The following is a 20,490-nucleotide window of genomic DNA, read 5'->3' as shown; positions in this document are numbered from 1 at the left end:
AAAAATGTCTAGTTATGTCGCAGGATATTTCGCATCAAAAATACCTTAAGTAATAAAGGGTATGTCAAAAAAAAAATAAGAAGAATAATTTTTTGCCACCAATGCAGATGGATGGAGTGGGGTGATTTGCGGTAGGAAAGATAATGGAAGATCTTAAGAAAGCAACGCGACCCATATTAGTTAACTGTGGGTATTTACAGGTACAGTGTGCGGATTGCTGCTAGACTGGACCCCTGTTCGATAGCCCCGCCACAAATCCACGATGCCACTTTCCATGGAGCAATGATGTGTGAGAAAATTCAGCATCAAGCTCGGAAAATTGGTTTCGGAGAACATGACCATGGTTAAGGATATTTATGGAGATGTAGAATTGCCCCAAGAGATGGTTCCCCCTTGCAAAGGATGTTCTGGGAGAGTAATGAGGAGGTTGACGATGAGGAATGCCCTGGACATCCATCAACAACACAGTGTGATGAAAATGTGCAAAAAGTGAAAGACATGCTCCATTCTGATTGACCCCCGTGTTTCGATTTTGGCTGAAGAGTGCAATATTCAGAAACTCACAGTGCCTTGCATTCTTACAGAAGATTTAGCCATGAGAAAGACGAGCCAAGAAGGTCCCCAAGGTGCTGTCAGATGACTACTTCTGCGACAATATTGCCTTGGACCTCTTGGATCACGGTGAAAATGCACCGAATTTTTTAGATTAGGTGATTACTGGTGACGAGGCATAGGTCTCTGAGTATGACCCCAGTATAACCCCTTTCAGTACCATGTAGGACCACTAGATTAGATCAAAAAGGCCATGACGAGGTGTCTCAACGAGGGTCCTGTTGATACCTTACAGGAAGCATACCACAGCAGCCGTAGGCATTGGCATTTATGTGTCGATACATAAGGGTGCTTTTATGAAGAATTTTAGCTATTTGCACTTCGATATGCAATTGACATTTTCCCCAGATTCATTCTACTTATTTTTGGCACAGATTTTGTATAACTATCACTTACATGGTGATATACTATGAGACACCAATTCCAGCAATTCAAAAGAGTACGGCTTCGTCATTACCAACAGAAGTATGATCTAGATGTAATGAATTACTATCGATTTTTTTACAATTGTAATTATAATTATTGTTCTTCAATTTCGCACAGAGTCTACCTCCTTCCATTCCTTCCAACTCCTTTTTCCTATCTAGCTTGTCTAACGCCCTGGACAGGGGGTTAGACAAGCTTCACGGTCTTCAGCATTCCATCACCAATGAAAATGTACTGAATCCATCTTTCATATCTTCCTTGGATTTATCCCAACTTTCTCTCCTCCCCATCACTACTGGTACTTCTTCGTTTGTTTCCCTTGCTGTCCATTCACTCTTTTCCATTGTTCTACAAACCCACTTTTCCTAAGCTTCTAATCCACGCCTGTCTTGCTTCAAGGACCAAAGTCCTATCTGTACACACCCACACTTACCACCAAAATTTTCACCATCTTTCCTAAACCTCCTTAACGTTCCTGTCATTTATTCTCTTCTTGAGACAACTTCTTTGCCTGGCTCAATTATTTTTATCGTATTCCTACCACTTTGAGCATCAACGTCCAAAAACACCTCCAAGATAAGTAAACTGTATTTGATAGAAAGTGAAACTTTGAGTCAAATTTACGGGATAGATCTGCAATTCAGAACGGGCATACAGCAGAAAGATTTCGCAAAAAATAAACTGCTCGAGGCATGTATACTTGATCAAACTACTCATACTAGCTTAATTCAATAGCTACATATTGGTACCAAATTACGAATGCATGCGTCTCTAACCCAACCCAAAAGAATGGACATTTCAAAATAAAGAGCATGAACATCGAAAACCTATACAATACAAAAGCGTATTGTCTCTACAACTTGATCACTTCCTGTGTACTGCTTATGAAATATGCCCAATCAAAATCATAAAGGTATAAAAAGTACGACGACGAGAATATTTATGAAATGGTTGAAGGCAAAAACCATTTAATATTGAGTTTCAAGGCGCATGAACCTTAAAAATTAAGGGCAACGGTAAAGTAGTCACTTTCCCTGTGCCGCCTGTAGTTTACCGGAGACTTCTTTCTAATCACAAGAAAATCACATTGCTTGAGCTTGGATGGAAGTACTCTTAGGCACCATTCTAATGTAAACCCGGTATTTTTTGGACAGTAGCCGAATGATACATTCAATAAACTAGCAAACGAAAGTTGAAAGATCAATCTAAAAAATTTGAACACTATTCCATAAGGAAACATTTTAAATATTCCCGTATTACCTTTCTACCTTTATTGCATGCTTATGAAGATTCGCAAGATATTATGCTCAATATTAGTTTTAGCATGGCTTATGATCAGGAGGCTCGAAGAATGCAGCCAGATATTTCAGATAGCAACTGGAACATGAATTTTCAAAGCTGTTTGCCATTAAATAATAAATACAGTGCTCTTTAAATTCCTTTTGCGGTGTGCCTGTGAGATGCCCGGCTCTTGCAAACTCGCGAGTCACGTGTGCAAACGGTTTTTATTTTCGAAGCCCGCCGACAGAATCGATTTCGACGGTCCACCAGTGGACACGGCATATTGAACGAGAGCAGCTTAGCGATAGACGGTGACTTTGTCTGGGTGTAATCTGCCGTGTTTTTGTGTGGGTGATCCTCTGACTCGAGTGCCCGATAAACGACTGCTTTGCTCATAAATATGTATACAAAGTCCCAAGGAGCATGGGATTCGTGAAAAAGGGGTTAAAAGGTGAGCACAGCATGGAAGCTATGTTTAGGAAAACTTTTCGACCAATCTCTTCCACCAAGTTCAACAATTAATTATGTCAGAGACTTGTGCTCTTCAACGTATGTGTGGAGGAAATTGTGAAAGAGGCATGGGGAGACCTGGAGGAAGGAATGAAAATCCATGGGACCTCCATAAAATTAGTTAGGTTTGCTGATGATCAAGTTTTAGCTTACCAGTCAGCCAGGGGATTGCAAAAATTGCTGATCGAATTGGAAAGTCAGAGCGATAGATACGGAGAGAGAATATTCGTTATCAGAAGAATGATAATGCGGTTTTCGAGAAAGACCAAAGCTTATTTCAATATTAAAATAGGAGTTCATCAACTAATGCAGACGAAACAGACTGTCTATCTTAGAAGGGCTTTCGAGCAAAATAGTCTAAGAAGTAGGGAAATAAGGAGAAGAATTGCGTTAGACAAAGAATCTTTCACAAGGAGGGGGAAACGTGATAGGAACGTTAAGTAGAAACATTAAGAAAATACTCGCTTGAACTTTAATATTCACCGTGGTTTTTTACGAAGCGGAAACATGGTCGTTAAAGCAATATGATAGCCGTGGATTGGGAGCTTGGGAAATGCAGGTGTTACGAAGAATGGAAAAAGTTAAGTAGACAGAAAGGAAAACAAACGAGTAAGTGCTAGTCATGGTGGGAGAAGAGAGGGGACTGTTGGGAGAAATTCAAAGGAGGCAGGAAAGATGGACGCAGGGAATTCTGATTGGCAATGAGATGTTGAAGAGGGGTGCATGTTAGGCAAGCGAGGAAGGGGCAAAAAAAAGAGGGATGTCGGACGGAATTAAGGGAGGAAGGCAGGTTCGAAGGGTTAGTTGTAGTGTTGGATGTCAGGTTGTCTTTTGTTAAGTTAGGCCAAGATATTCACCACAGCTTATTTCGTGTTCGTTCAAAACCTACCTTAAAATGTAAAAAACCAAGAAAAATAATAAGGTGCTTCAGTTAATATGATGTCCTCGGATGATAAAAAAACAGGTGTACTACGCTACCTCAATTCTGTTTGGAGCCTGAGGATAATAACACCTTAAGGTTTAAAATTACTCGCGAGCAAATATAACATATTCGACTTCGGCGTTGCCATTTATTTAGATTCTACCTTAGAAATGGAGAAAAGCTAATAGGGTTCCTTAGAACCCAGATCACGGATCCAAGATTTCTTGTCCTTACCTGCTGCTGATGCCCACAATATTCCCGCTAAATTATATGGTCCACTTTACACCGAGAATTTTGGTAGTAAATCAAAGATTATCCGCAAGATATTTTTCAGGATTCCAAATAACCAGAATTCCCACAGCCGGGATGCATACCGCCTACCCGTAAGGTGCAATAACCACCACGAGAATCCAGAAAGAGGATGAGAGCCAAGGGACATCGAGAGACGCTGCCCACAGTCCGAAGAGTGAGACATGAAGGGGCGTTCAGACCTAAGGGAATGCCCGGAACTAGGCTGCGAGGGTACGGGTGATGTGGGGAACTTAACTTAAATCAGTTAAGCCCTTTCAGTCGACTACGAATGGGTCTCACGTGCAGGGTTGAATGAGGCCAAAGCATTGGACGGTGGAGAAGGGTAGGAAGGAAGTAGGGGGAAAGAGAGAAGGGAAGATAATGCCCGGCCTCGGGGCATTCATCACACACAGGCATGCGTGCACATAGGGGGGCCCTGGGGCTGCCGCAAAATATTCCGGGAGAATTGAGATGGAGGAGTATGGCAAATGGAGTGCGTGAATTTCAGAGTAAGGGTAAAGGGAGGAGGAAGACGGTGAGGGAGGGGGATTAATAATTAGAGCTCGTACGGCAAAATGGCCCCCCACCGGTCGGCTTATGTCGTTAAATTCGTCTCCGGAGCCAAGGGAGGAAGGAGGAAATCTTGCAACGGCTTCCGATGAACTCATCACGGGCCATATGAAAAATCTATAACCCCGGAGGAGATGCCAGGGATGAGAATTTGGTGCTATCTTTAGCGGTCTAATGTTACATCCGGTAAATCGATTTTTTCACACCCCGGAAATTATTAGTTTTCATAATTAATCTGGCTGGATGGGGGGGGGGTATGAACTTGTTTAATGCATTATTAATACCTTGGAGTTCCACAATGTCTGTAAAAAGTCCACTAAGGGCAATTATCACAAATATACAATGAACACAAAAATGATACATTATTCTTGTTACTGATACTATTATCTTGTTACTGAAAGATAACATCACTGAGCAACATCACGTGTACAATTTTCGCGTACAGTAGGGAAGTTCATATTTCTAACTTCTCTCGTTTTTTTTAAACGACTAGCACCATTTACCTCCCGACTTGCTCATAGACTTTCCTGCGGCGAAAATGGATGCTAGTATAACTATCCAGAGAAAAGGAGGGGAGGAGGCTTGTTGAAGTTTCCTGAATGGCCGCAGTATCTTGGGGCAAGAGAGGAGGTAGGTGGGAGAATCGCAGTTACGTTAAAGTCGACTAAGTATTGGTCACTCAGGCTTCTTGATCTGGGGATAGGGAGATTTTGGAGGGAGCCCACAAAATTTCGAGACAAAGGAACGTAAATTGAGGTGATCACGTCCGCAGGAAAAAATACACTGCTGCGCTCGGCAGTAGAGAACACGGTATTAAAAGAGTTGGTAATTTTCTACAGACTGTATTTCGAACTACTAACACTTTTAATATGGTTATCAAACAATCCCACGAAGTGAAGCCTGAGTGTGTAAAGTATAACTACACGGCTTTATTCACTCAAACGATTGAAGCCAATTATCACTCACGGAACCCAAAAACTCTCACTAACCAAAATAACTCTTGAACTGACCCAATGCATCTTAGCCATTCTTAGAAGTTTCATGAACTTATAAACTAAGCGAATGGAAAACCGATTTGGCCACATAAAACTAATACATTTATGAGTTATCTCATATTTAATGTTAAATCCAGCGCATTCAAGCGAATGTTTCTTAAATTCCAATAAGTTCAATAATTTCTTCTCTTAAAACATAAATGAGAATATTGAAATTATTTCTCATCAAGAACTATTTACTTTATTTACGGTCCCATAAGTCTAAAATTTAAATTATAATGGCTATAATACGTTAATTATTGGGGAGTGCAGTCATGCTTTTGCCGACCCCGGTAGCGGCGGGGTAACGTCCTCGTCTGCCATTCCAAGGGTCGCGGGTTAGATTCCCGCCTGGGTGAGTTTTCCTCCACCTACGGCTTGGGTGTTTGTGAATGTGACCATTGTTATCGTTGTTAATAGTTCGATGTAAAGGCCAAAATGTGCTGTTTTCGGACTCATACTGAATAAATAAATGCTTGAACGAGATGCATAGAAATCTCCAAAGGAAAGCGGAGAATAATTACAAACATAAGGAGAAAAATTCATTCGTATTCACTGTTGAATGTACTCATAATTGAGATTACCCTTTAATAGAAGTTTTTGGTTACATATCTGGGTGCCTCACTTCCAAGTACAAAAAAATATTAATATTTAAAAATTTTCATTAAGAGCGCGGTTCTTGGAGAATGAAAATATCCTCCATAGTGGATGCATCACGCCATCTTTCTCATAAGCCCCTCAGATCAACAAAAAATAGACAGATGCCGCAACAGTAACTTTTAACGGAGTCATCTGCTAATGTGCATTTCAATGCAACAATTTCAGTGTAAATTACACTCTGAAATTGTTGCATTAAAAAATAGACAATTTGGCATTTCGTAATAATTATTTTCATTCAGTTTTGTTTGAATAAACAATATACTTCACATTAAAATACTTTGGGGGAGGAAAAGTATGCAAACCCTTACACATGGCATTTCTCATTTTTGCAACGAAGCTTCTGGCCACATTAGGGAATCATCAAAACATTTTGATAAGTTAATTAATTTACTTTTACACTCAATGAGGAGCTTTAATAGGTAATCAGATTCTTAAAAATCATTTCAAAGCAAAGAAAATTGCTTCAATGAAAAGAGGACAAACGTGAAAATTTAGGACTGATTTAATAGTTCATTCGTAATTCATTTTGTTATGAAATTCATTCCAAAACCTTGGATTGGAATAGCGCTTCAATTACTTTTTCGTGGCCCATTAAAATAAACTTGGATGATGCCAATACATCAGTGATAACAAAGGAAGAATAATACAACATAGAGCTTCATTATATATGGAGCGAATATTTTAAACATTATTTTCAATTTCAGGAAAAAATCTATTGATGTCCAATTCTTTATTTTCAATACCGAAACAGATGCCTTCAAATTGATACAGCAATTAGACTGCGACGCATAGAGCCCACAAAAATAGAAAAATGATAAATATATATCCCACTCAACGTATATATATATATATATATATACTACCTTGATCAAAAAGTTCCCGGAATAACCACCGTGTGGCGCTCCCATCGTTCCAATTTGAGTTCTGTTTTTTTTGTTAAATTGGTACATCTGTTGTTGATATTCCCTTTAAATCTTAGTGTCATAACTTGACATTTGCAAAAGTTACGGTCGGTTTTCGGTATGTCCATCAGTGCTTCCTGCGATTTTTCCATTACTTCCTCTCGGCTGCTAAAACGCGTTCCCCGTAATGGTTTTTTAACTCGATTGAACAGAAAGAAGTCACAGGGAGCCAAATCAGGTGAATTCGGTGGCTGTTGGATGGTATTTGTTGCATTTTTCGTCAAAAAATTACGAATAATGATAGCACTGTGCGACGGTGCGTTATCATGGTGCAAAATCCACGAGTTTTCTGCCCACATTTCTGGTCTCTTTCGGCGAATTGCTTCACGCAAACGTCTCATAACGCCCAAATAATACTCTTTGTTTACTGTCTGGCCTTCTGGCAAAAATTCATGATGCACTACACCGTTGTAATCCATGAAAACCGTCAGCATTGCCTTCTTTTTTGACTGAAAACGACGTGGTTTTTTTGGTCTCGGCTCATTTGGTGAACGCCATTCACTTGCCTGATGTCTGGATTGCGTGTCGTACTCATAAACCCACGTCTCGTCTCCAGTAATGATCCTTTTGATGAATGTGGGATCGGATTCAGCCTCGCAAATCATGTCTTTTGCGACGTCAACACGGTCTCTTTTTTGCATGAAATTGAGGTCTTTTGGCACCAACTTTGCTGCTACACGACGGAAACCCAAATCATTAACCACAATGTCTTGGGCGGATCCATAGGCAATGTTCAAGTCCTCCGCTATTTCTCTGATGGTTAATTTGCGGTTATTGACCAACATTTCTTTTACTTTATCAATTTTTTCACCGACTTTCGATGTCGATGGTCTGCCACTGCGTTCATCATCTTCGATTGACTCACGACCACTTCTGAACCGCTCGTGCCACTGGTAAACGACCGTTTTTTTTAGAGAATCGTTGCCGAAACACTTTTCCAACATTTCCAACGTCCGTGCGCCACTAAATCCGTTTTTTACGCAAAATTTAATACAAGTTCGTTGTTGCAAATTTAAATCCATTTCTGCAATTGTAAAAAATCGCCAACACACACAGAGATAGATGTACTCTTGGCTACGTAACTTTTGCAAATGTCAAGTTATGACACTAAGATTTAAAGGGAATATCAACAACAGATGTACCAATTTAACAAAAAAAACAGAACTCAAATCGGAACGATGGGAGCGCCACACGGTGGTTATTCCGGGAACTTTTTGATCAAGGTAGTATATATATATATATATATATATATATATATATATATATATATATATATATATATATATATATATATATATATAATTATATAAGATGTGTTACTATCCATTTTCCTTACATCTATTTCCACGTGAATGAATATATATATATACATATATACACACATATATATAGTTCATATACTTAGTAGAGTATTTTACATTTGTATATGCATGTATAGTAATCTACGTAGACACCAGTGTTTTGAAGGATCGGGATCCGTTCACGCCTCATTTGACTTATTTATTTGGTTCCCTATTGTCCCAGATAGACAAATTTGGTCCCACTCAGATATACACAATAGGATAAAGTGGAAACAAAAATTTATCGAACATGGCATTTAATATAGAAAATACGTTGCCCTTTTTTCGAACGGATATAATTTGAGCCAAGAAGACGACGGCAAGGCATATATCACAAGTCATATTTCCAGAATTTTCGCACCAACTAATACAAAATAGCCATGCTAGAAGGGACTCGACTATTTGACCCTTGAAATATCGGACAATTATTTTACTAACCAATTTAACCAGGACGTGTCTCACAAGTAGGAATGACTTCAAACTGAGGGGGGAGTGAAAAACGACCGTGCTCTAAGGAATCGTTTGTACGTATATCATACTGATTGACTCCTTTAATAGTGTAAAATGGGAGTTATTTTATTAATACGCAGTACTACGCAAAGTATTTACACGCATTCTTTTCGGCGCGTTGATTGCATTCAAATTTCCTAAATACTACAGTTTACAGACATGACGAAACGAATTGATTGTCCTTTGAAACGATTGTTATTTACCGTTGTTTTCAAAATGCTCCATAAAATTCTCATCACGTTATTAATAATGCTAAAGTAAACTTGCAACCATACACCCCCTCTCTTTTTAAACAACGTTTCAATGCTAATTTAATTTCCAGAATGGTGAGGATGAGGGTCATAACACTGGTGTCACTAATGTGGGGCGATCAGCCCACTCAAGACTAAAACAGAAAAATCTATTTAATGATTTTTGTGATGTTTTCAGGAAATTCCTAAATAAAGCATAATTGATAATAGGTTCGCCTTAAAACATAAGTGTCTAACGAGTATCAGAGCCAAATTATAATGTATACTTACACATTTCAACGGTTTCACATTCAAATATCAATACAACTTTTAATCAAAATAATCCGTTGAGGTTAGTGGCGTAAGTTTTGCCTAGAATAAACTCGAATCTAATTTTTAAAACCCACGAAATTTATTCAAAACGAATTTGAAAGTATGAACCATTCTTTTGTACAACTCAAATAAAGTATTTGTTTCAGAAAATGATAAACATTGCATTTTTCATAAATGTTCACTGTTCATGTAGTAGGTAATTTCCGAAAGACTTTCACTCAAACGCATTAGTATATTTATTCACCCAATACGACTTTTTTCACAACCAACTTCCCAGGTCACAGAGAAGGGGGTGGTTTTTCCACGCCATCAATTTCACACCATTATGAATCATTAGAAAAAAGACCTTCTCCTTTGAGAACATTGAGCGCTTGAATGAAACAATGATATGTGCTTAGAATCACAAATATTTACACAAGGATAATTTTTAACAATTAAAAAGCTAATTTTTTCATGATGACCTACCTCTTTGATTCGTTGAATTAAAAGTAATCCAAGTAAATTTTCTTCCATTTCCTCAACTAGCTAACTAGCTCTCAATTGAATAGTATCAATTATAGCAAACTAAATAATTTTCATGCAAAATATTTCGAAATTTTCATTGGGAGTGTAGCCTAAAATGAAATATCGTCCGTAAAAAATGATGAAACATACACATTTAAGAATGCTGTCCTACCATAAGGCTGATTTCAAATTCACATCACAGATTCATTTCCCAATTCCACAAAATGAGCAAGCGACTGACGATTAAAATTCTCTATCGGTAAATTAAAGGTTTCAAACTCGAATGTCTTTTACCTACCCCCACTTTTTAAAAAAACATTAAGGGGAAAAAATTATTCATAAACTCGTATGAAAACACGCGAACCTGCCTCATTCCCAATTCCCACTCAGCAGACCGCGTCTCCTAAAATATAATAAGACCCCCACACCAGCGGCAAAAAAAAGTTAATGAAAGTTGAGCACATAAAAGATACCCCCAGTGGGGAGAGGGATGCGATAAAGAACCATTGACTGCGACCAAAAAACCTTTCGAGAACCCAGCTGAGGAGGGGGAGGAGCAGTGGGAGAGGAAGAATTTAGGGAGGGTTTGTGGAGAGGAGGGGAGGATGGATAGGTGTCGGTGGTGGTGGGGCACGGAATGAAAGAGGTGAGCCTATTCGGAGCATTTCACGAAATGATGATGGGGATGAGAGGACGCGAGGAGGATGAGACGGAAGGGGTAGGGAAGGGGAGGAAAAAAATATGCAAAGAGGAGACGAGAGGGTGTGTTTAGATTGCCACTTGGGATGAGTGAGATTGGGGAGGGATCGACAGCCGTGCTAATGAGGGGGTGGAAGAGAGTGGGTCTGTGTGTGTGTGTGCACACGGGGAGGGGGAGTGGGGCGGGCGAGGGCAATACCAGAGCACGGGGTGGTGTCTGGGGCGGGAGGGGAGGGCGGGGTGGTATGTGGGGGGACAGAGGCGTGGGTGGCGGACCATGGGACACATCGACTGGGGGGACACGTGAGGCGGGCTGGGGGAGGTGGAGGTGGCGTCGGGAGGAGGTGTGGGACACGACCCCATCCTGCCCCATTCCCCTCCGCCTCCCCCCCTTGCCCTGACACGCTCGATACCGCATCCGGAATCGTTATTGGAGGAGGATCGTCACACGCGCGCGCCAGAGGAGAGGGGGAGGTAGGGGGACACCATCACCGCACCCCCCCATCCCGCCTCCCCCACACGCACCCTCCCCTCTCGCCACACATGTACACAAAAGGTGCGTCCCCGAGTACCATGCGCCCGCACGCTGGTGGATGTCGCGCCGATCGCGACACCTCGCGTGATTGGGGACGGCTGGTCTGATGTAAACAATCACTCGCGGCCGCGCCGTGCCCGACCCGTGACGTGTGGTGTGGGGCTGTGCGGAATCGGGCTGGGCGAGCCCCTCTCGCAGTGGTGCTCCGATTCTGGGCCCGAAGGGAATTCACACCCCACCCCTTCACGATGACACCCGCGGGCCATTCCTTCCGAAGCGGGAGGGGGTCGTCCCTGGTTCCGCCTCGGATCCAGATGGATGGCAAAAAATGCACACGATTAACGCTCGGCAGAAAGTCTCTTCCATGTCGCCGGTCTCATGGGTTTTGTCGGCGGTAAATTTGTAATTTATTTCTACTCTAAAGCGAAACCCTAATGGATCCACGATGATGAACGACGGTCACCTGAAAGGCACGTGTAAACTCTTTACCTTGAAAACGATGCAATTTTTCACCTTTCCTGTATAAACTTCAATTTCCGGCGTGCCAAATGAAAGCTAAAGAAGCGTTATTTCCGGGGTACTTTTCAAGACTACGGTGATTACTACGACTCCATTTTTTGTGCTTTTTAAAAAGTTAAATCTTTAATTGCATTCTTGAGCTTAATATCCGGTAATTATTGAATGGTTTTCACACCAAAATCAAAAGGTAAACGCGAATTAAATCCCCATGGTCCTCTGCATTAGTCATACATTGAGAATGAATTCACAAGTGTGGGGAGGGCCCACGTAAAATTAAAACCTTAATTACGCGTCATGATGTTTCTCTTCAATCGAGATGAAATATTAGTTTGTCTACAGTTTTAGAACCGATAGACAGTGGACTGGGATCTTCTAGTGGAAAACATATATCCTGGTGTCTATTTGATTAAAGTTTTACCGAATTCTTGTCCCTATGATGATAAAGAATTTCTGTTTCTTTTAAACAGATATATTTTTAGGACATTTACTTAGCACTCAGCTTCATTCAAGCCTCAAACATGAGCATACGGAAATAGACGGTCGAATTCGAATCAATAATCATAGAATTAACAGACTTTAGCCAACATGATACCGTTGGATATATTTAATTTTTCACGAACTTCGGTTATTATTTCAATTTTCGTTAATCACCTCCGGCCACTAATTCCATCTTCCACCTTTATTTTGAGAGAAGTAATGTGGTCCCCAGACCTTTTTTGTCGATACATTCTGTGCAGTGGTACTGCAGGTTGCAGCCGGGCCTGCGCTCGGCGATTGTCACAACCACCTCCACCCACTACTCCACCCATATCCCTCATTGATCCTGGAGTGCGAATTTAATCTTCCCGAATAAAAAAATAAGAGCCAAAAAAAAAACAGGTGGAAAGCGCCTAATGAATGGAACCCTACTTGCTTAACCCCTGATAGGTACCCTTAGGTTGCTTATGATCGCTTGTCTCGTCACCACTTTTCGAGGCTGTTAGCTACCAGTGATGCCATAACTTACGGCGCAAAATGACACTTTCTGGCACAATGGCACGGATCTGGGAGGAGTGAGGGGCTGAGGAGAGAAGAGGGCGGTAACGTGAGAATTAGATGGGAGCAAGATAAAGGGAAAAGCGAGAGGCGGAAAGGAAGGAAGCTCTTTGAGGCTCTTGAAACGAGATGAAGAGATAAAGTCGGAGGAGTTGAGGGGGAGGGGGGGTGGGAGGATGAAGAGAAAGGAAGAAAAAAGAGGAAGGAGAAGTGAGACTGTGAAGAAGGGTGGGCGGACACGAATTCTTAAGACGACCAGGGGAGAGGGGAAGGAGAAAATGGTGGAAGAAGTGAATCAGACACCGCTCATCTTTTACAGAATCTAATTCTTCAGCTTACCACTCATTCATGCACTTCAAAAGGGTTGGAAGACGCTTTTGACGTCAAGACATGTGGGTATGAAAAGGAAAGTTACCAACTTTGAAAGTCAAACGGGAAAAAAAGCGAGGCAAAAAAACGAGAGGCAGACGGAAGTGCATAGGAAATTTTCTCGATGCACCGTGACAATGACGTTTTTAGGAAGTCACGCAGACGATGCTCACTGCGTTGCATCCGACTTCAAACAAATGGGAAACAAAAGACTATTTTTATGTTCTAATGAAATTCGTAATTTTGCTCTTCCTGCCCATTGTTAAAGGTTACTCCGCAGATACGGAGCAGCGTCTAATAGGAGAAGGAAATTTCTTTGGAGCTTAAGGTGAATTGCATGTGCGAGACCCTTTCCAGTATTTAACAGCGTGGAAATTCATCATTACGATAATGATAATTATGATTGCTCCCTAATAAATTTAATACAAAATCACTCCAAAAAGGTAATATCTACTGTGGTAGTAGAACCATGTACTCACGGATTTACGATTTATTACTTCATAAAAACCAATTTTTTTTTAATGATCAATGATTCATCTCATAAGCAAATGATTAAGTGAAAAACAGCATATTATTTTTGATTATCAAACTATGTAAACGAAAACATCATTACGATGGAGACACAAAATAACTTAACAATAAAGGACAAAAACATTCCCCACGTGTTTCCTTTAATTTTAGGGTGAATGACATCTTAGCTTTCGCCACGAAACGTTCGTTTACATTACCTTATCTTTCGAATATCCAGAGAGCGGTAATCTTAAAAATTCCGATATCTCGTGACTATGGGTACGTTCCTCTTCAGCAGTACTTGTCTTACCAGTTAAATACAACTTTTAAATATTTTCCTACCAATAATTAACCACCATTACTAAAAAAAATGAATTCTAACTCCAAAACTACGATTTTGATGCCTGACCCTGCATCATTGATGGGAATTATATGCCGTTAGAGAGTCCTTAATAGATGTCCGAAAAGTCACGCGATCAACTCATAAAGAGTTTATTATTTATATTTTCGTTTAGCTAGAGCATTTGAGTAAAAAGGCATGCAGCCTTTCACAGGCGTGGCCCAAATTCAACCCCTGAAACATCTTGAGCCTCCAAATGTTTACTTTTGGATACGTTTTGTTAACCAAATTGTGTTGTTTCTATACTTTGCGTGACCTGGGGAAGAAATAAATACACACAGCATTTCCAAGATAACCCTCCTGTAGCTAAATCCTCCATTATGGAAAAATATCCTCGAAAGGGTAGCCTTCTTGTAGCGGCACCGACAGTTAGGACAGACAGCGTTAGTCGGATTAAGTGACACTTAAAGCAACCCAAACAAACAAATAAAAGGAACAACAAGGCATGAATGCGGGCAATGAGCGTGCATTGAGAGGCTCCAAAGCAAGCGGCCACACATAGGGAGAGAAAAATTGAATGTTTGGTACTCACCCTGGCCTTTGACGCCTAGGGGTCGACGCGCTGTCGCTGGAGGCCGTCGTGGTCGTAGAGGAAGAGGAGGCAGGGGATGGCATCCTCTGGCTCTGCGGCAAGCCCTGTGCAGACCCGCTGGGACCAGGGGCTACCTCCTCGGCCACCTCCTTCCCCTTCTCTTCCACAGGACTCCTAACCTTCTGAACATCTTTTGGTGAGCTTCGCACCTTTTGAACATCCTCGCAAGGTCTTTGCACCGCTATCAAGGGTCCCTTCACCCTCTCCGTTTCTTTTGGAGGGCTCTGTACCCTCGAAACTCTATCTCGCGGTTCTTCCGACGGACTTTGCACTCTTTGCATGTCCTTCAGCATGCTCTGCATCTCTTCCAAGGCTCCGCGAACTCCTTGCATCTCCCTTAAGGGACTACGAATCTTATGTGACTCCTTTACAGGGCTTTTAACATCTTTCACTGGACTGTGCGCGTCTTTCAATGGACTCTGAACACCTCTCGGTGGGCTATGAACATCTTTTTGTGGACTATGAACATCTTTCTGTGGACTATGAACATCTTTTTGTGGGCTATGAATTTCCCTTTCAGGACTCTTAACTTCTCTCTGTGGGCTCTGAACATCCCTCTCAGGACTCTGTACGACCCTCTGTGGGCTTTTAACAGCATTTAATGGGCTTTGAACTTCCTTTGGTGGGCTTTGAACTTCCCTATTTGGACTTTGAATATCCCTTTGTGGGCTCCGAATACCTTTTTCTGGGCTCTGAATACCTTTTTCTGGGCTCTGAACAACTTTTTCTGGGCTCTGAACACCTTTTTGTGGGCTCTGAACACCTTTTGGTGGGCTCTGAACCTCCCTCTGCGGAGTCTGAGGTCGCTCTGGGCTCTGCACTTTCCCCTCCGGGCTCATTACCTTCGCTTCTGGACTCCGAATTCTTTTCTCTGGGATTTTAATTTCCTTCAGAATGCTCTGAACAATTCTTGGTGGGCTATATGCTTCTTTCATTGGGCTTTGTGCCTTCTGATCATCCTCCAAAGGACTTCTCACCCTCTCTAACTCTTCAGAAGGACTTATCAAAGCCTGATCATCTATGGGTACACAAGGTGCTTCGTCCTCCATTTGAATATCTTCCCCTTCATCCACCGACAGTCGGAATATCTCTTCTTCTCTGATTTTTCCACTTGCATCCAATTCTGGCGTGAACGGTAAATCCTCTCGTAAGTCCAACACAATATCAATCGGTATGTTCCCAACATCCACGATCACCGGGGGCAAAACAATTTCTTCGTCAATTTCCCGCTCGCTGTCCTCCTTCAATATCTCCGAAATGTCCACCGCGATCGACATGTCCTCCGCGCCGTCCTCTGTCGATTCTTCCACGTCCAGCACACCCTCCACCTCGAACTCGCAGCGGCTGTCGTCCGCCTCGCCCTCGTCTCTCTCCTCCACCTCCACCGGCGCCTCGGGAGCATGCCGCCCCGGTCGATCCTCTATTACCTCCCTGGGCTCACCCAACGCCAACGAAAGCACCACGTTTCCCTCCTGATCCTCGCCCATTATGACCGTCGTCCTCGATCCCTCCGCTTCCTCCTCCTCATCCTCCTCCAGCTCCGGAACACCAGCAAGCTCCAACGCCACGATTCCTCCAACACCTATGCCAGTCGCACTCACGCCTTCGTCTTCCTCACCCTCCTCTTCCTCCTCATGAACCACGTGCACGCCGGATGGAAACGGCCTCTCCGCCATGGTCATCTCCATCGGCGGCGGGGGCGGGAGCATTTCCTCCTCCTCAGAACCGGGCGCTGGCGGCGGGGGAGGTGGAGGGAGGTCGTCCTCGCTGCCCCCGGACTGGCCCCCGGCCGCCGCCGCCGCTGCAGCCGCCGCCGCCGCCGCTCTGGCCGCAGCCTCCACCGCCTCGATGTCCGAGTCGATCCCCTGGTCGAACTCCATGTAGAAGGAATCCCTGGAGTCGCTCGAGCCCCTCCTCAACTTGAGGCTCAGGTCAGCGGAGCCCGAGTCGTCGTCCGAGTCCGCCATCTATGCGGCGCCGCCCCCTTTGCCGCTCGCTCTCCTTCTCTTTCTCTCTCCCTCTTTCCTGCCCTGGGAGGCGGCTGCTGCGGCCTCCTCAGCCCCCAGCCTCCTCTCCTTCCTCGCCTCCACCCCGTGGACGACGCATTAAGGAGGACCGGGGGAGCGAGAGAAGGGACACTCCCTCTTTCCTTCAGCCGCCCTGCACCCCCGAGACCCCAATCCTCTCCGTCGAAAAAAATACACCCAGAGAGCTGGGCGGGGTGGTTGGGAGGGTGCGAGGGGGAAGACAGGGAGGCGGGCGGAAGGGAGGGTGGTTCTCGTGGCGCTTGCGTAGAGAGGGAGGGAGGAGAGGGGAAAGCAGCGTCCGGGAGGGAGTAGGGGTACGGAGAGAAAGAGATCTTCTCCCCGTTGCGTCGTTCCCTCCACTTCCCGCCTCGCTCTCGGGACCCTCTCCTTAAAACCCACCCCGCGGTTCAACTCTCCCTTTCCGTATGCTCCCTGCGACACGTCCGACTCGCGCTCGGCGGCCGTGTGTTGAGTATATCTTCGACGCGCGCGCGCGAGGCCTCTCCCCAACTAGCGCGCTTTCCGATCGCCCGCGCTCCCCTCTTGCGCCCCCTCCCCCGCTCTCTCTCTCCAGCACACACCCCCTCTACCCCTGCGGCCCCTCCCTCCGCCCCCTCCCCGCTCACTACGTCCCTCCCCTTATCCCGCAGCACCAACATACACACACACATACAAACACACTCTCACACGTACACACGAAACTCTCCCCCTCTCTTGTCCCCCCCTACTCTGAAACTCTCCCTTTACAACGCACACTCCTCTCTTCGTCCCGTCCTTTCGTGCGCTCGCTGAGGCACGCAACTCTCTTCCACGCAGGGACAAGAAGAAAAGAGACGTGTGGTGGCGGCGGCGGAGGTGGACGCGCTGGGGGTTGTGGAAACCTCGACGGAGACGAGGAATGTCCACCGGGGTTGGTTCGCGTGGAACGCGTATATATTATGTATACACCTGAGAATGGTGGGATGGAGGGGAGGGATCGGAGTGACGAGCGGGGTGGAGATTATAGTGTCGTTGACAATAAAGGACCCAAGGTCCAAAGGAGTGCGGGATGAGCAGGGAACCTTGTTTGTTTTCACTTCTGGGCTGCTGGGGGCGACATCGCCCCTTCACTGGCGGCGACGCTCTCCTCCTCCGATGCCATCTGCCGGATAGGCGGCCAAACCCAGGATACCGGGAAGAGGGGGTTTGCTCGGGGGCCAGGCGTCCGTCGGTCGGTCCACGTTCTTTTTCTGGTCTAGGTTAGTGTGCCACCTTCGTCGTAGGGGATGCCGGACGCTCCTCCCGTGATGGTGCGGAATCTGCGAACCCAGAACGGGCGAGGGATAATTAATGTTTCCCAGCGTGTAATCCTTTTGAAAATGCTGTTGGGATGGGAGGGAGGGTTGGAAGGGTGGGGGGGGGGAGTGGGCGAAGGAATTTCGCGTGGGTTTTGGAGGGTGTAGGGAACGGTCCGTAATTGATGGGAAGGGAATTGTTCATTTGTGAGGGCGACAGCGATTTCTATGGCCGTCCGCGACCCCGCCCTCACCCTCTACCCCTCTCTCCCTTCCCCTCACTACTCCCCCCGTCGACCCACCAGAGGATAAAGAGGGTGGGAGAAGTGTGTAAAATGGCAGCGGGGATGGCCATTCTTTTTCGATCCTAATCTAATCTCGCGGCGAATTTATTTTTTTTCACTCGAGTCAACCTCTTTGTGAGTACATGGCGGCTCCATTTGCCGACCGATTTTGTAATTGACCGTTATCTAGCAACATTATTTTTGAGTGTCTAATGATTTTTTTGAAGAACTTTAGTGATTTACTCACCAAGATCAATAGCACAAAATGAAGAATTTGAAACTTTAACGTAATTTCACGCAAGAAATTCGCAACTTGGACGGACAAAATGAGAAGAGACAAAGTTAAAAACAATGAATATTATTACAATGAATACACAGAAACGAAGCTTTTTTTAAACATATAAAATAATAATATATTAAATCAATTTGACATATTTTACCCATTCTTTACACCTTGTCAATTGCAAATATCTTAAAGATGGTTTTAGTTTTGCACGTGACGTTTGCCAAATCGATGGGCAATAGGTCTTAATTAATTCGGTAAAAATAATACCCAAGATAAAAATCTTAAATACTATAATAAAACACATGTTTTCTATCATCCAATCAATGTCTGATTTAATATATATTCATGATATTAATATCTCATTGTATTGGCACCAACATTTACATTTTTCTATCGATCTTAACATGCGTTAGAATTTTACCAAACTATGTAAGTGTACTCGCTCACTGACTTCTATGAGTCCATTAATAATAAAATGGTTGTAAAATATTATGTTAGTAATTTTGCTAATGGGTCCCACAGTGACGTATTCAGATAATATGATTCAAGATCAGACTTATTGCGGATTGACCTTACGTTTTTCAATTGAGAGAAACGTAACTACGCGTTTTACACGAAAATAAGTAGAAATGATAAGGTTAATATTCAGCTTGTGACTATAAAAAAGTAAATAATAATGCAAAAAAAATTATTGATAAACATTTGACATTGCCAGCCATTATCATAAATTTATTATCAATGCAGATAGGTACGTACATTCGATAGCACCTAGGGTAGCTAATAGAGGAAATAATTTTACTACTTCGAATAATGTGAGATTTTGATTCCCAATATTCCCAGTTCTCAATTTTATATTATTTGGTAGATATGCAAAATTGACCTTAGATCTAAGCATTATTGTGACCATTTTTAAAATGTACTATATTGTGTAACTTCAGTATTTCATATAACTTACTAACAAGAGGGAAAGTAGTAGGCCATACGCGTTTCTGGATCGAGATGCAGTGTTAAAGAGAATTCTGTTTCAATAAGGAAGCAAACAAAGAAATAACAAGTATAAAAAGCATTAAAATCACATTAGCCATTCAACGTAGAAGTTTTTATCACATATTTTTGCTATCAAGATCGATTAAAGCAAAAACACAAAGCTGAATGGGAGGTTGCTTTGAAAATATCCACAAACAATTCACTTGATACTATTGCTGCTCTCTCATCAATCCTATACATCTTCCATAAGAATCATTTTTCCTGAAATGGTTAATTGAATTGACGAAGCCAATGACACCATTCTAACTTCTTTTACTAATGTCTCACAGGAGTTTATCATGGCAATGTCTGCGTTAGCACGGTTTTATGTGCCTTAAAAACGTTTAAAATTTGAGCAATTAATTGCGGTATTTGATGAATTATTAAGGTGAAACCGGACGTATTTATTTATATAAATAATTTGTATAATGGTCATGTCTGTCAGCTCTTTAAATAGTCTATTATCATCAACAAGCCATTCCACACATAAATCAGAACTCGGCTACTCAGTTTCAATAAGAGCACACATTCTACAACTTTTTTTAAGTATGCTTATTCTACACTAACTTGGATTATTTTTTATAATTCATCAATACCAAGAAGAGGCGATGATTATAACCCCTTGTTGATAACATAGTCAAAATAAAACACGAATATTGGAACAAAAGAAAAAATAACACCCACACTGGAAGCTTTTAAATGTAGAAGTTGTATTCATGAACTAGGCATATTTTTTTTAGCCAAAATTC

The 20,490-nt window shown here is 42.9% G+C and overlaps 1 protein-coding gene across 3 annotated transcripts in view; it reads right to left on the bottom strand.

The window, feature by feature from the left end:
- The window catches only part of LOC139697528 (proton channel OtopLc-like), a 161,774-nt gene extending 144,438 nt beyond the window's left edge, over positions 1–17,336 (bottom strand). For all 3 annotated transcript variants that reach the window (XM_071596256.1, XM_071596257.1, XM_071596258.1), the window contains exon 1: positions 14,785–17,336. In XM_071596256.1, coding sequence (XP_071452357.1) covers positions 14,785–16,811 — 2,027 coding nt within the window. In that variant the 5' untranslated portion in view covers positions 16,812–17,336. The remainder of the gene's footprint in view (positions 1–14,784) is intronic.
- Between the last annotated feature and the right edge of the window lie 3,154 nt (positions 17,337–20,490).

Source organism: Hetaerina americana, unplaced genomic scaffold (assembly GCF_022747635.1).
Source record: "Hetaerina americana unplaced genomic scaffold, ioHetAmer1.1.p SCAF_8, whole genome shotgun sequence".
In the NCBI taxonomy this organism is placed as follows: Eukaryota; Metazoa; Arthropoda; class Insecta; order Odonata; family Calopterygidae; genus Hetaerina; species Hetaerina americana.
This window is presented reverse-complemented; position numbering and strand designations above follow the sequence as displayed.